The sequence below is a fragment of the Falco rusticolus genome, chromosome 6 (assembly GCF_015220075.1).
Source record: "Falco rusticolus isolate bFalRus1 chromosome 6, bFalRus1.pri, whole genome shotgun sequence".
NCBI lineage: Eukaryota > Metazoa > Chordata > Aves > Falconiformes > Falconidae > Falco > Falco rusticolus.
Window position 1 is genome coordinate 14418416 of NC_051192.1, and position 12926 is coordinate 14431341.

The window sequence follows — 12926 nt, forward strand, 5'->3', positions numbered from 1 at the left end:
CCCGTGGTACAAAACCGTCTTTGTGTGTACTTGCATTGCTTTGAGATCAGAGCAGGAACCAAATTTACTGAGTCATTCTTTAGTCTTGGCATTTGCTTAGCCTTAAAATGGAAGTTGCCCTGTGGGTGATGGTGTCCATTGCTCATCTGTCATCAGAGTAGGATTCATCTTGCTTTTCTGAGGATGTCTGTACTATGGACATGTAGACCTAAGCCAGTGCTCCTAGGGCTCCGTTGCTGATGTCTGCAGTTGGTGAACTTCAAACAAATTTGTAGATGTGGTTTATCTGGCTTATTTTAAACATCTAGTTTAGGATGAAGTTGTTCTGTAACTGCCTAATTTCTTTTTTTACTATAAAGGGACTTTAGGTGACTAATTTAGATACTGCAGATGTCTAACTTGTTCAAGTGAATCCCATCTTTTGTCCCTGGACAGAAAAGCACCAGTCTTCTATAATGAAAAATTATAATTTAAAAAAGACTTATTTTAATTAATATTTGTCTACGTGAAAGGAAGCTGTGGATGTTATTTACAGTTGTAGATCCTTAACATCTCTGTAATAGTTAAGATTTTTAAGGTTAAGGTCTTAAACTCTGTTTATTGGGGGTATTTGGGTTATTAATATTGTAGAGAAAATAACACAAAACTGCTTTTACTATTTATAACTGTGAAAATACATTAAAATTGGGATCACCTTGGTCAGCCAGGAAAAGACCTCATGTTTTCTTCTAATATTGGGAACTTTGTAGTAAACACACGAGCACTCAAAAACAGTATTACATCAGAGGCCTCACGTTTGCTATGCAGACTTGCTCAGATGAAGGCTTACTGCAGAATGGATGGTATGCTTTACAAGAGGTGGGTAAAAATTTTAAAAAATCTCTGTATGTCTGTACTTTATAGCCAAATCAAGTATTAAATTGCAAAAACTATTGATCTTTCCCCAAGTGGCATGTTTATTTTCTGTATAAAATTCTGAGTAAGCTCAATCTTTGAAAATGCGTACTTTTAAAACCCCTTTTTTCCTTGCTTACCAATTCAAGTGATTCTCAGAAGAGTAAATACATTTTTCCTTTATGTAACAAAAATCTTCGGATAGTGATAATGCTCAGATAATTTCAAGATACAGAAGACTAAAAATGTATTTTCAGCATATTTTGTAAATGCTTCTGTATTGAACTACTTTGTGCTTTATTTCTCAAATGATTCTTTTTTGATCTAGGTAATTTCTGACCTACATCCCTAGAGCTGTCAGTTACAGCATACAGTGCTCTGTTATTCTCTTATCTAAATATAATAATAAAGTAATTATTTAGCGTAGGCTAAATAATATCAGCCATCGCAGGGCAACTTTGTTTTTTCCCTAGAGTAGTTCCCTAGCCCCTTTGAAGCCGTGATGGGTACACAATGGAGAGGTCTTTAGCGATGGACATCAGGGAATAGCACCACAATATGAATATGCAAGCAGCTTGGGATGCTGACATCTTCATCATCAACATTGTTGCCAAACACAGGGGTGTCCAGCCATGCTGCATACATTTTTGAAATGTTCCAGCTTAGCAGCTACTCGGCACATTTCCTTCAAACACAAAATAGTTGGTAAGCAAGTTAACATTTGGCCTCTTGCCTTCCTCCCACACAAAGAGCTTTATATGTCAAGTGTGAAAACCTTTAAAATGGAATCATAATAAGGTTATTTTTCAGCCTGGATGGTAAGTGACAACATGCAACTCTTTACCTTTCCTTTCCTTTTTTAGTCTTCCTTTTTAGTTCTTGTTGCTGAAAGAAAGATATGATGCAACACATTTTTGGAAGACAAAGCATACGTTTACTGTGCCAGGTCCTATCTACTGCATCCTTCAGCATGTTCCAAGGAAAGCACGCAAAGTATTTTAACTCTGCTGTACACCATATAACTCAGCTTCTTAGCTGCTTAGAGTGACTAGTACTACTATAAAGGGAATAAAAACTATGGTTTTTTAATTATTTTGATAAACTAGTGTGGCAGTGTCGTTGATGTCATTTATTATATCTGGTTTCAAGCTGAGATTGCTTCCAGGTGGCATATCATTAACGGGTTACAGGGCTTCTTCATGTAGGAAAAAGTCCCAGCAAACTTGCTTTTATAGTGATGAAAGAGGACTTTAGTCCTGTTGCAGTGACTTGCTACTCCCAGAATTTGGAAAATTTCGCTTCTATAAAATTGAATTTATTTCTTAGTTAAACCATCCTGTATAATTTCTTGGTTTTGGAAAAAAAAAATAGATGAAAAATTAAGACTGTGAAGAAGAGAAAGTAGGTATTCTGTAGACTTAAAGCATTACTTATAAGTTGTAGCATTTTCACAAATTTTCTGTGACTTCCACAACTTTAAATGCCTTTTCCATTAAACCCTTGGCCTGGAATAACAGTGTGTTCACAGTGATGTGCTCTGTCTTCTCTTTTTTTTATCCCATGTTATTGATTCATTTTCAGTTTATGAAATATACCTTAGAAATATAGAGATAAGGCAACATTAAATTTTTCCAAAGAAGGGATGATCTCAGGGAAAATAATTACTGTTTGTAATCTTGAGAAGCGAAGAGGAAAGATGATCCGCTGTTCATTTCTGCTTCGGTGTTTCCTTGAAGACGATACACCTATGCTATCCATCTTTATTTCTCCTGCATTTGCTGGTTATTTATAGTCTATTCTAAAAGCGGTAGGACTGATAGAATGGCCATTCTTATCCCTTGAACCATGGGTTTCCGTATTATGATGTGTGGGGGAGTTGTTAAAGTGTATTGGGAACAAAATATAGTCCAGTTATTTATGATAGAAGCTATTTTATTTGGTGATGGTTTACAGCATTGCTTTAGAACCCACCTTTAAGAAAGACTCCTTTTAGAGAGGACAGTTGAAAGGAAAAATCAATTTTATTTCACAGATATGTAGTTCATCTTACTACCTAAAAAAAATATACAGAGGAAAAAAAAGTATTCATTTAATATATAATTGCAAAATTAAATCCATTGTTTAGACAACTACTGTAGGCAATTTGTAGAGAAAAATGAAGCTCCTGTGGGAAAATTCCCTCAGAAACATCTTTCTTTTACCAAATCTTTGATGGGTATTTTTTTGTTTCACTTCTTATAAAGAAACTTGCAGTTTTTTGATAGTGAACATACATGACTAGCCTTTGACAGCCTGCATTTTGAAGTTTTGTAGCCTATTTTCTGAGAGTAACCATTGCTAAATCATCTAGTTTAACATAACTGCTCTTGAGATTAATCTGTTTTTGCAGTTTCCCTGTTACATGAAGGGATGCCTGTGAAAATTAGAGTAGCTTTGTCAAATTTTTAGATGTCTTTTTTTCTTTGTAATCGCAGGCAGGAATTCAAAGCGTAACTCCTTATGTTAGCATTTCATGTCATTTTGCTTTCCTGTGCCTTCCCTGGTGTTGCAAAGGGTTGTAAATCCCTGGAGCTGCTGGATGTGGAGGGTAATAGGCAATGGTTTGACATAGAGATGACAACAGGTAAGAACTGAATATCCCAGGGTTGATAACTGGGGGCCATACCGTTCAATATCTTCATGAACAAGATGGACAAAAATGCGGGCAAAGATCCAAAATGCATATTCTGCAAAACTGTTGATGACACTTAAGAGTGGCTGGCACACTGATTGATGGAGCTTCAGTCCAGACAGGTCTTGAAAACCTTGAGAGATGAACAGACTTCACTGAGTTTCTGCATCTGGGACAGGGTAACCCCATGCATCAGTACGTGCTGCATAACAGCTGTCTGGGTAGCAGCCCTTCTGGGAAGAACCTGGGAGGTGGTAGTGAACATCAAGTTGAACATGAGTCAAGAGTTTGGTCTCATATTAAAGCAAGACTCACAGTTTTGCAGAAATGTGGCTGGCAGACCGAAGGAAGTTGTCATGCCCTTCCACTTGGTGCTGTTGAGCCAAACCTGGAACACGTAACCCAGGTTTGGGTCCTTCAGTTCCACAGAAAAGCTGAGAAATTGAAAAGATTTAGCTGAAAGCTACTGAGAGCTGAGGGCCAAGGAGCACATGACCTGTCAGAAGAGGCTGAGAGAGATTACTTAGTTTTATTATCTGAAGGAGGCTAATAGTAGATGGCAGCCTACAGCTGCTGAAGGACAGTTACAACGAGAACCAACCTTTTCTTAGTAGTGCTGGGTAGAAAAAAGAAAGTCTAGAACTGCAAATTGTTCCTTGGCAGTTTCAAGTAGGACATTACATATCTTTTTGACACTGGAGCAGGTTAGCCAGAGAAGACATAAAATCTTGGTCCTTGGAGGTTTTCAAAGACTTTCCTAGAGAAAGCCATAGCTGACTTCATCTAGTGTTGGAATAATCCTCTCTGATGCTGGACATTGGGCCAGAGACCTCTAGAGGCAGGGTTGTTGGAGAGGGATCTCAAGCAACATTTCTGGAAGCCTCCATATTTTGATGTAAAATTTCAAGAAAATTTTGTCATTGAAAAGTTCAGTCTGTTTGATTACCACCTAAAGGTAAAGTATTGCGATATTACCTGGGAGTACCCAACTAGTAATTTCTGACTTACAAAGACACAAATGATTACACAATTTAAATCATATTGCTTAAAAAGTTGGCATTTTAAATTATTTGAAGAAGCTATCTCTTCATATGTCAAAACTTTAAATCCAAATTAGATGCCTTTCTAAAACATTGTAAAATTGCACAAGAAATTCTAGGACTGCCATTTTTAGGATGTATTAGGTGAGAAGTGCCCTGCACTATGCAGAAGTTCAGATTAGATGATCCTGGTGGTGCCTTCTGTCTTCAAATATAGGACTGAATTAATTTGGAGGCAAAACAGATCTCTGTTATGGTTATGCTAGATGACGGTTGAAGTTACAGCATGTATTGTGAAAATTATTTTTAAAGGATACAAAATCAATCTGGACTTAATGTTTTGGTGGAATAGATTAACAGAAGATTTTTACTTATCTGAAATGGCAGCTCAACAAAATGTAGTCAAGATGCCAGAAGCATGCATAGGAGAACTGAAAAATGCCCAACTACAACAGTTTCTGTCCTGGTAACTAAAAATCAAAATACAGTAGAAATGATTGACTAGGTAAAGAAAGAAGGAATATCCATGTATGTTCCTGGATAGTTAGTGGTTTAGTTTACAGCTAAATTGAACATGTTGACTGTCAACAGATCTCATAATTGATGGATTGGACTGTCATAGAAGAGTGACCTAAAAGGCAGAGAAGAGAGGAAGAAACTGTATTTCAAGTACTGGGTTGTGGGGGTTTTTTTCTCCTGATTTGAAAAACTGCTAAGGCCAAATGCTGGTTGTATAGCCTGTCTCCAAAGACACTTGTCATCAGCTCCTTTATTTCCCATTAAATCAGATTAAACGTCTCTGCAATTTCAGTTTCATCAGATGTAGAAGTGCTTGTGGATTCAGAGCAAAATTTGTGTGTATGTGTGTGGGTTTTTCCCTGTTGGTTTTTATCCTTTATGCAAACACACCTGTACTTTACCTCCTTTGTGCATGATTTCTTGAGCTGTATGGACTCACTGCAAAAGTCTCGGTGCTATCAGCCACTCCTGATACCATTTGGTATCCTTAGTTATGATTCCGTTCTTACCAGGTGTAATGGTTTACTAATTGAGTTATTGTTTGGAAGATGTATTCCTTTCCTTGATGTTTAAGACAACCTCTTTTCCTTGTTTGAGAGACCAGAGTGAGCTGTCTGCTTCTGAAGAGGATAATCATTCTCTTTAATCTAACTGCCCTGCTTTCTGCCTTTTGATATGTGAAGGATTTAATCTCTTCTAGAGATCGGACCCTTAACTTGTGAAAATTGCCCCTGCTCTGTGGAAGTAAACAAAACCTCAGGCACATGCTCAGACCTAACTATGAACTTCAGTGCTGCTCCAGCCGTGGTTCAGCTCTGGCACAAGGCATACGTGGAGGGTAGGGTGTGCACGGGGTGTTCATGGTTTCATACCTTGACTGTTTTGAAATGTACTCTTTTGGTTGAAAGTGGACTCTGTGAAATATGGTCTTCAATCCAGTAGTGAACATCTTAAGCCATTTTTTCTTGAATGAGCTCAAATCAAGTCTGATTTCCGTTCTTGTCCTGTAGGTGTTCAGGACTATAAAAAAATCAAGCATAGATTAGCAGTGAGGAACAAAAAAAGAAAAGACACATTTACCAGTTAGTTATTGCTGTGTATCGAGTGTGGGAAGGGGCACTTCCACGCTCCCCTCTGTCTGGTGCATCCTCAATGTGTTTGAATGTATGCATTCCACTACTGCTAATGCTCCCATTTTAAAAGCACATAGATTCAGTTCTGCTCACTGCAGAACATGTTGGCCTTGGTCCAGGTGAACGTTTTACTTGTCTGGTCATCTGTAAACATGTAGCCAGGCTACTCATGCGCTTCAGTTGAAATGTGCACCACGGTCAGGGCAAGAGTGCTCAGCACCTTTCCTGACTCAGTCCTTGCCACTGTCGTAGATGAGTCGTGTGCAAGCAGGTTTTTAAAATAAGAATTGACATGCTTCTCAGGGAAATTTAACTCACAAGATTGATAACCGATCTGTGGTTTATATTTCTGCATCTTAATCTGTTCAATGCATGTTTAATTTGGAAGGGTTACTTCAAGGTTATGGCAGGGGCACTTTGGTGCTGTAATTTCTGTTGGGGAATGCAGTTCTTGTTGGAATAAGGTACATCATGTACTTCTTCTCTTTTGTCAGAGAGCAGAAAGACAAACACGAATGATGGACTCGGTCCAATATGCGGAATTTTGTGAAAGTCGGCAATTGAGTTTTTGTAAGTATTATAATGGCTGCACTGTATTAAGATGTTCAATTATTATTTCATGTAATTGAGAACACAGCACAACCTCATGTTTTTTGAAAGCACTTGTGTTTCATCCGCAATAATAAAACTTTAAATTCTCTGTCTGCATAACTCCTGGGAACGGTTAATTTAGCATAGTTTCAGGCTGTCAGGCAGAATATTTCACTTGAAAATTTACCAAGCTTTCTATATGCTCAAATATCGTGCTGGTAGGGACGACTGCAAAGACAGAACTAGTAAAGAGTTAATGGATTAAAACAACCATACTTGCCTGAAGTCTGCCATGGTGCTGTTATAGTCAGCATATTAGTAAAGTTTCATGGTTGCAGGTTTTTCGAAATGCATCTAAAATTAGAGAAGAGCAGCAAGTTTTGCTTTTATTTCCCTGTCCACAGAGACACAAAGAACTTACTAAAGAGTCTTTTCTATTTTAAGCTGTAAGCTCCTACTGTGGAATTTATTCAGCTTTAGCCAAATTCATCAGTATATGCCATTCCAACACTAATAACATGATGACAGAATTAGGGCTTTACTAGCACTGGAAACCAACTTACTAGAAGTACTTGTGGGCCACAACTATAATGAGCGGTAAATTAATGGGCTTGATCATGTAGCAAAACATCATTACAGAAGCAGTTAAGTGATGACTAAGGTTTTAGGTCAAATGTCAGAGAAAGTGAGGTGAAGGAGCCAGTAAAATCATGACAAACCAGCACATGATCCTACAACACAGACTCGAACACAATGGTGTCTTTAAATGAGACTTTATCTTGTTCTTCCTTCTAAGTTCGAAGAAAGCCTGACTCATTTATGGCAAATAAATGACACATTTGAAATGCTGTTCTCTATCAGCAAATGCAGGAAAACATGTTTTGTAAGCATTTCTTTTACTAATTCAGTATGTTTTGTAAGCTTAGTTATAAATTGGCATCACACATCTGTGAGCCATTAGAAGAATGATACTTCAGATTAGGGTGACTTCAGGAAATGAGAGGTTTGTGATAAATTCATTTTTTAAAACCCCGAAATTATCATCTGGAGACAGAACAAATAGAAATCTTAAATTTGCAAAATAAAATTGAATGTTGCTGACCAAGGAATTGTGATCTATAAAAATACATCAATGATACTTTCACAGTGTTTTTAAATGACCGTGTCTATGCAGTTCTTGTTCACTGACATTTAACGTCATTAAAGAAAAAGAGAATTATGGTGCTTAGAAAATAGCAGTAAGACAGACCTATGCACAAATTCAATTGCATAATATGAACTCAGGTATATAAAGTGTACTAAAGGCTGTGCAGAACATTCATTCAAAACTAACGCAAAGGCTATTTTGTACTTATCTTCTTGTATTTTCGTAAAAATTGAATATATTGCTATGTTTAAAGTAGTAAACCCTTTATACTGTAATATAAACCCATGAAAACTGTGTCACAAGAGAATAAACCTGGAAGGGACTTCAAGAAGCCTGTTCTAACAATATATATGTAATTACAGCGCCACATATCCCTGTGCACTTAAAGGCAGGCAAAGGAAAAGGTCCATCAAAGGATCAAACACTACAGAATTAAACATTTAAATTCTAAGGAATATTGTGTGGTCCTGCTGTCACCTTCATACTTCTTTGGCTTTGTTTTGCGTTTTTTTTGTCTTTAGTGACCCAATGTAGCCTTCTTATTCCCTCCTAAAAAAACCCAACCGTTATTTACACCTATTTTCTGTTTAACACCCGACTTGTCTTTAGCTTTTTAGTCCTCGTTGAATACTGTCTTTGAAAGACCTGTTTCAAATGACTCTTCCACTTGGTGTTTACATAATTTTTGGTTGTCCTGTCTTCACAAACAGATCACATTAAGACCCCTCTATATTACTAACTCATTTCTGTCCAAGTCTCCACAGCTTTCTGTGATCAGCTTGTCCACCACCGACCCTAAGTAAGAGCACCCTTTTTTCCTCCCTTTACTCTCTCAGCAAATACCGCACTTCTTTGTCCCGTATTTGTCTCTCTACTTTCTCCTAAGCAATCTCATCCGTGAGTCTTGTGAAGTTCTTGTATGAATGTTGAACATGTGTGAATCTACATCTATACTTATTACTGTCTATCCAAAGCATGTTTTAAAAACACTCATCTGCAACTTATTTTGGGTAGCCTGTCAGCACCTAATCCCTCTATAGTTAACACAAGGACTTCCTAGTTCTTCTGTCCTGCATTTGTCTTTGCTGTTAGTACAATTCCATCATTTTATCTGGACTCAGATTTGTGTTGATTTCTTCTAGTGCGTTCTTTCATTCAAGATGTGACGCAACTATATTCTTTCTTTTACAATAACATGTTCAAAATCAGGTTTGTCCCATATACAGTCCTCTGAGGTACACCCTTCCTTGTTGTTAAGTCTCCCATAGAATGATTAACTGTGTGTTTTTCTCTTTACTCCACGCTGCTTATGAGTCTCCAAAAGGTTGTGTATGAATAACAGCCTTTCCCCACTAGTTCCATTTTGGTAATTCCTTCCTTGGCCAATGAAATCACATTCACATTCCTTGTTTCACATTTGCAGTATTTTCTGCGATTGGAAAAAATGCATTATTTTGGCCTACCTGTTGTTAACTTTTCTCCTTATGATTTTAACTGACAGCAAAGAAAGCATCCAAATTCCGTGACTGGTTGGACTGTAGCAGTATGGAAATAAAGCCCAATGCAGTTGCAATGGAGATTTTGGCATATTTAGCATATGAGACTGTGGCGCAGGTAAGGGAATATCCTGACTGAACTCTGATTAAACAAAATGAGTTAATTACTGTTGGATGTACTTCATCCTCAGGCGACTGTGTGGTGAGCCCCTTCAGAAGTGCAGTCACTCCTTCAGCTAGCCAAGCTGACTGGATTCCTGTCTGTCTTTCAATTTACTCTGTGATAGATGCGTACTGTGCCGTACTCATCCATCTGATACACAAATAGAAATGCTTTATAATGGTTACAGAGGAGAGTGGAGTCCAGCATGAGCTCATGTCCAAACTGAAACCACAGATTTTGCTATGTAACCTTCAGCAGTGTGCTGAGGCTCATTCAATCCCGTTGCACAATTTGATTTAAAAGCAGGATTTCCTGGAAAACAAAATGTCACCTTAGTGCCAAGCCAAGCCCTCTTGGGTAGAGAGAGTATTCTGTATATTTACAGAAGTGGAAAAAAAAAAAGATTCCTTAGGCTGAAATATCTCTGAATAGTTTTGTTTTCAACAGTAAGAATAACCTGCCTTGTCCCACAAATCCTCTCTCTTTTCATTGTTACAATGGCATTTATAGTAAGTATCATGTCAGTAAACCCACCTGTTTATCGACTGGTTTTGCCTCTCCAGTTGGTGGACTTGGCCCTTCTGGTGAAGCAGGACATGGCTCCCAAAGCTGGCGACCCGTTCAGTCACGCCATATCTGCCACCTTCATACAGTATCACAACTCTACCGAGGTAAATCTTGTTTTCTCATGTAATAATGCATTTTATCTTTTACTTTTACATGCATTTGGTAGTTTGTTGCTTTCAGAGTAGATGTTATTGAATCTGGTATTGATACAGACTTCTGCTGCGGAGTTTATGAACATTGAAGTTACGGGTGAGACAGAAAGACATTAAATTATAGCTCCAAATGCTAACCGTGTCTTTGTCTAGCAACATCTTTATATTTAAATGTAAATCCTCTTTTCTTGGGCGGAAATTCTTTCTCTCTATATTGAAGTCTCTCTCTGTTGCAGATTTCGAGATTAAAGTTGTCAACAGTGGCAAGTGCAATAAGTGCTGTATGGCATGAATTGCTATGATACAGCTATAGTAACCTCTGGAATGACCAAAAAGCATTCTGTATTACATCTCTTGTAGCAGTAAATTGAAGAAGGCAATAATTTTTTTTTATTTTTTTTTTATTTGATTATATAATGCCTGTTTGACATCCTGCTTTTGTAGCCACATCTCTTAGGGCAATCTACAAGTGTGAAGACCAGTCTTGACTCTCCTGAAAACACGCCTCCTCCTACACCCACGCCCCCAGCATCAGCAGGCCAGCAACATCTTGGGAAAACTCCTTCAGGAGCCCTGGGGAATGGTGGAATTGGACAGGACTCTACCAAATCCAAACAAAGGAAAAGAAAAAAGGTATTTGGTGTGCAAGCCTGATAAAGAAACCAAAATGTTTTCAGGAAATGTGTCTCGTTTTAATTATTAGTATTAATCTATATCCCATGTTAACTACTGATGTTATCGTAGGGCCAAATGTGTAGTTCAGTCTTTTTTTTTTTTTTGTATCAGAACTAGGCTAAAGCTTCTCAGTAATGCCTGCACACTGAATTTTGTTAACAGCTCCTGCTTCTATGATGAGCTGCTCTTCCACAGCCAGGGCAGTAGACACCACCCCAAATAGTCACCCCCTCTCTTGACACTAGCAGCTAGCATAGGTTTGGAGGCTCAAAGCATAAGCAAAGTAGGCAAAGAGGTGGTTGTGATTTTCCGGCTCCCAGCAGCCTTAGGCAACTGCCTTCTTTGCCTAGAACAACTTTGCCTGACCTGCTTTATTTTTATGCCAGTCGGTTGCATTCAATCTATTTGTTTACTTTGCATAAAATATGGACGTCTCATATTCAGAGTGTGAAATGTAAATATTACAATTCCTGTCTTCTCTTGTAGAGCCTTGGTATTCTATCTGAGAGGGATATATGTACCTTAAAACCACAAGGGAAATAGATTTGATTAAATAAATTGGATAGGAAGCACTGTGTTAGTCACTTAGGGCTTTTTTTGGAGAAAAAAAAAAAGCGATGGCAGTACTCATTTTGCTGCAAAGCAATAGAGTGACTTGTGATTTTTCTCATGTGTGCTATTATTCTCCTAAAACAAATACTCATTTTTCACAGAGTTAAACCAGTGATTTTTACAAGGACAGACAGAAAAAGATGTATTTTCTCCTAGTGTCATCAGTGCTGCAGATACTCCTAATACATACAATTTTCTCTTTAATTTTATACTTTGTTTAGAAAGTCTTTAGTGAATCCTAAAAACTTCTCTGAAGACTTTTGCTTTTTCTTCTTCCTTTTTTATATTATATTTGATTACGTTTTCTTTCTGTGGATTATTTCCATTATGACTCCTAGGAACAAGAGTTTTGCTGGGTATAGAGTTTTTGATGCATCATATTTCACTAGTGTTGTGAGTTTATTTTAAATTCTTAGTGTTTGACTTAATACCTTTTTAAATAGTTACAACTAAAATGTGCACGGTTTTAATGAAATGTTCCTATGACTTCTCCAATTTGGTTAGCTATATACAGAGTATAACTGAGGCATCGAAACAAATGAGTTAACTTGGTGGAGAATGTTATTCTTAGTCCATGAAGGCCCAGTCCAGCAGAAAGTTTTTGAGTTTCATATTCACTTTATGAATGTCAATCGGCAAGGGAAGAATCTGGCATCAAACTATGAATAAATCTGTGTGTTCAAACACAAGCTCCAGTGGGCTCAGCAAGCACTCTTAAAAATAAAACATTTTGTAAAAAGTATCCCAAGTTTGGAATCATTAGTATATAGTGTAAATGTATGAGGGAACCATGTATGTGTCTTCATTAAACTTCAGTCTATAATTTCAGGGTTTGTCATTCTTAGTGCATTCACTAGTACTGTTTTCCTGAATTTATTACCAAGTAGCCATCATTCTGATAAGTCGTCTGAATTCTGGCAAGCAGCTGTGTCTAGATGCAACCTAAACCAACATTTCAGTGTAACTAGCAAGAAGAAAAGAGTAACTTTTTCCTTTTAAATCCTGGGGATATTTTTGTAAAATCAATGGACCAGTAGGAGTGAATTCTTATTTTTCCTGTTTAGGGTACTTAATCCAAAAAGTAATTTGAAATTTGAAACGTTCCAGTTTGAAGTAATTAAAATATTTCTGCATCCCTCTTACCACCATTATGTCACATGTTTCATCTTCAGATTTCATTCTGATATTACTAAATGGCGATTTTTGTGTCAAATTGCTTTCCACTTTGGGTACTTGTTCAATATTTTCCCCACCCCTTGACATCAT

General features: G+C 37.5%; 1 protein-coding gene across 5 annotated transcripts in view; it reads left to right on the forward strand.

The window, feature by feature from the left end:
* SUPT3H (SPT3 homolog, SAGA and STAGA complex component) overlaps window positions 1-12926 on the forward strand; it is a 278056-nt gene that overhangs the window by 212214 nt on the left and 52916 nt on the right. For all 5 annotated transcript variants that reach the window (XM_037391833.1, XM_037391836.1, XM_037391835.1 and 2 more), the window contains 4 exons: window positions 6752-6827; window positions 9497-9609; window positions 10218-10325; window positions 10818-11006. In XM_037391833.1, the coding sequence (XP_037247730.1) occupies window positions 6752-6827; window positions 9497-9609; window positions 10218-10325; window positions 10818-11006 (486 nt within the window). The remainder of the gene's footprint in view (window positions 1-6751; window positions 6828-9496; window positions 9610-10217; window positions 10326-10817; window positions 11007-12926) is intronic.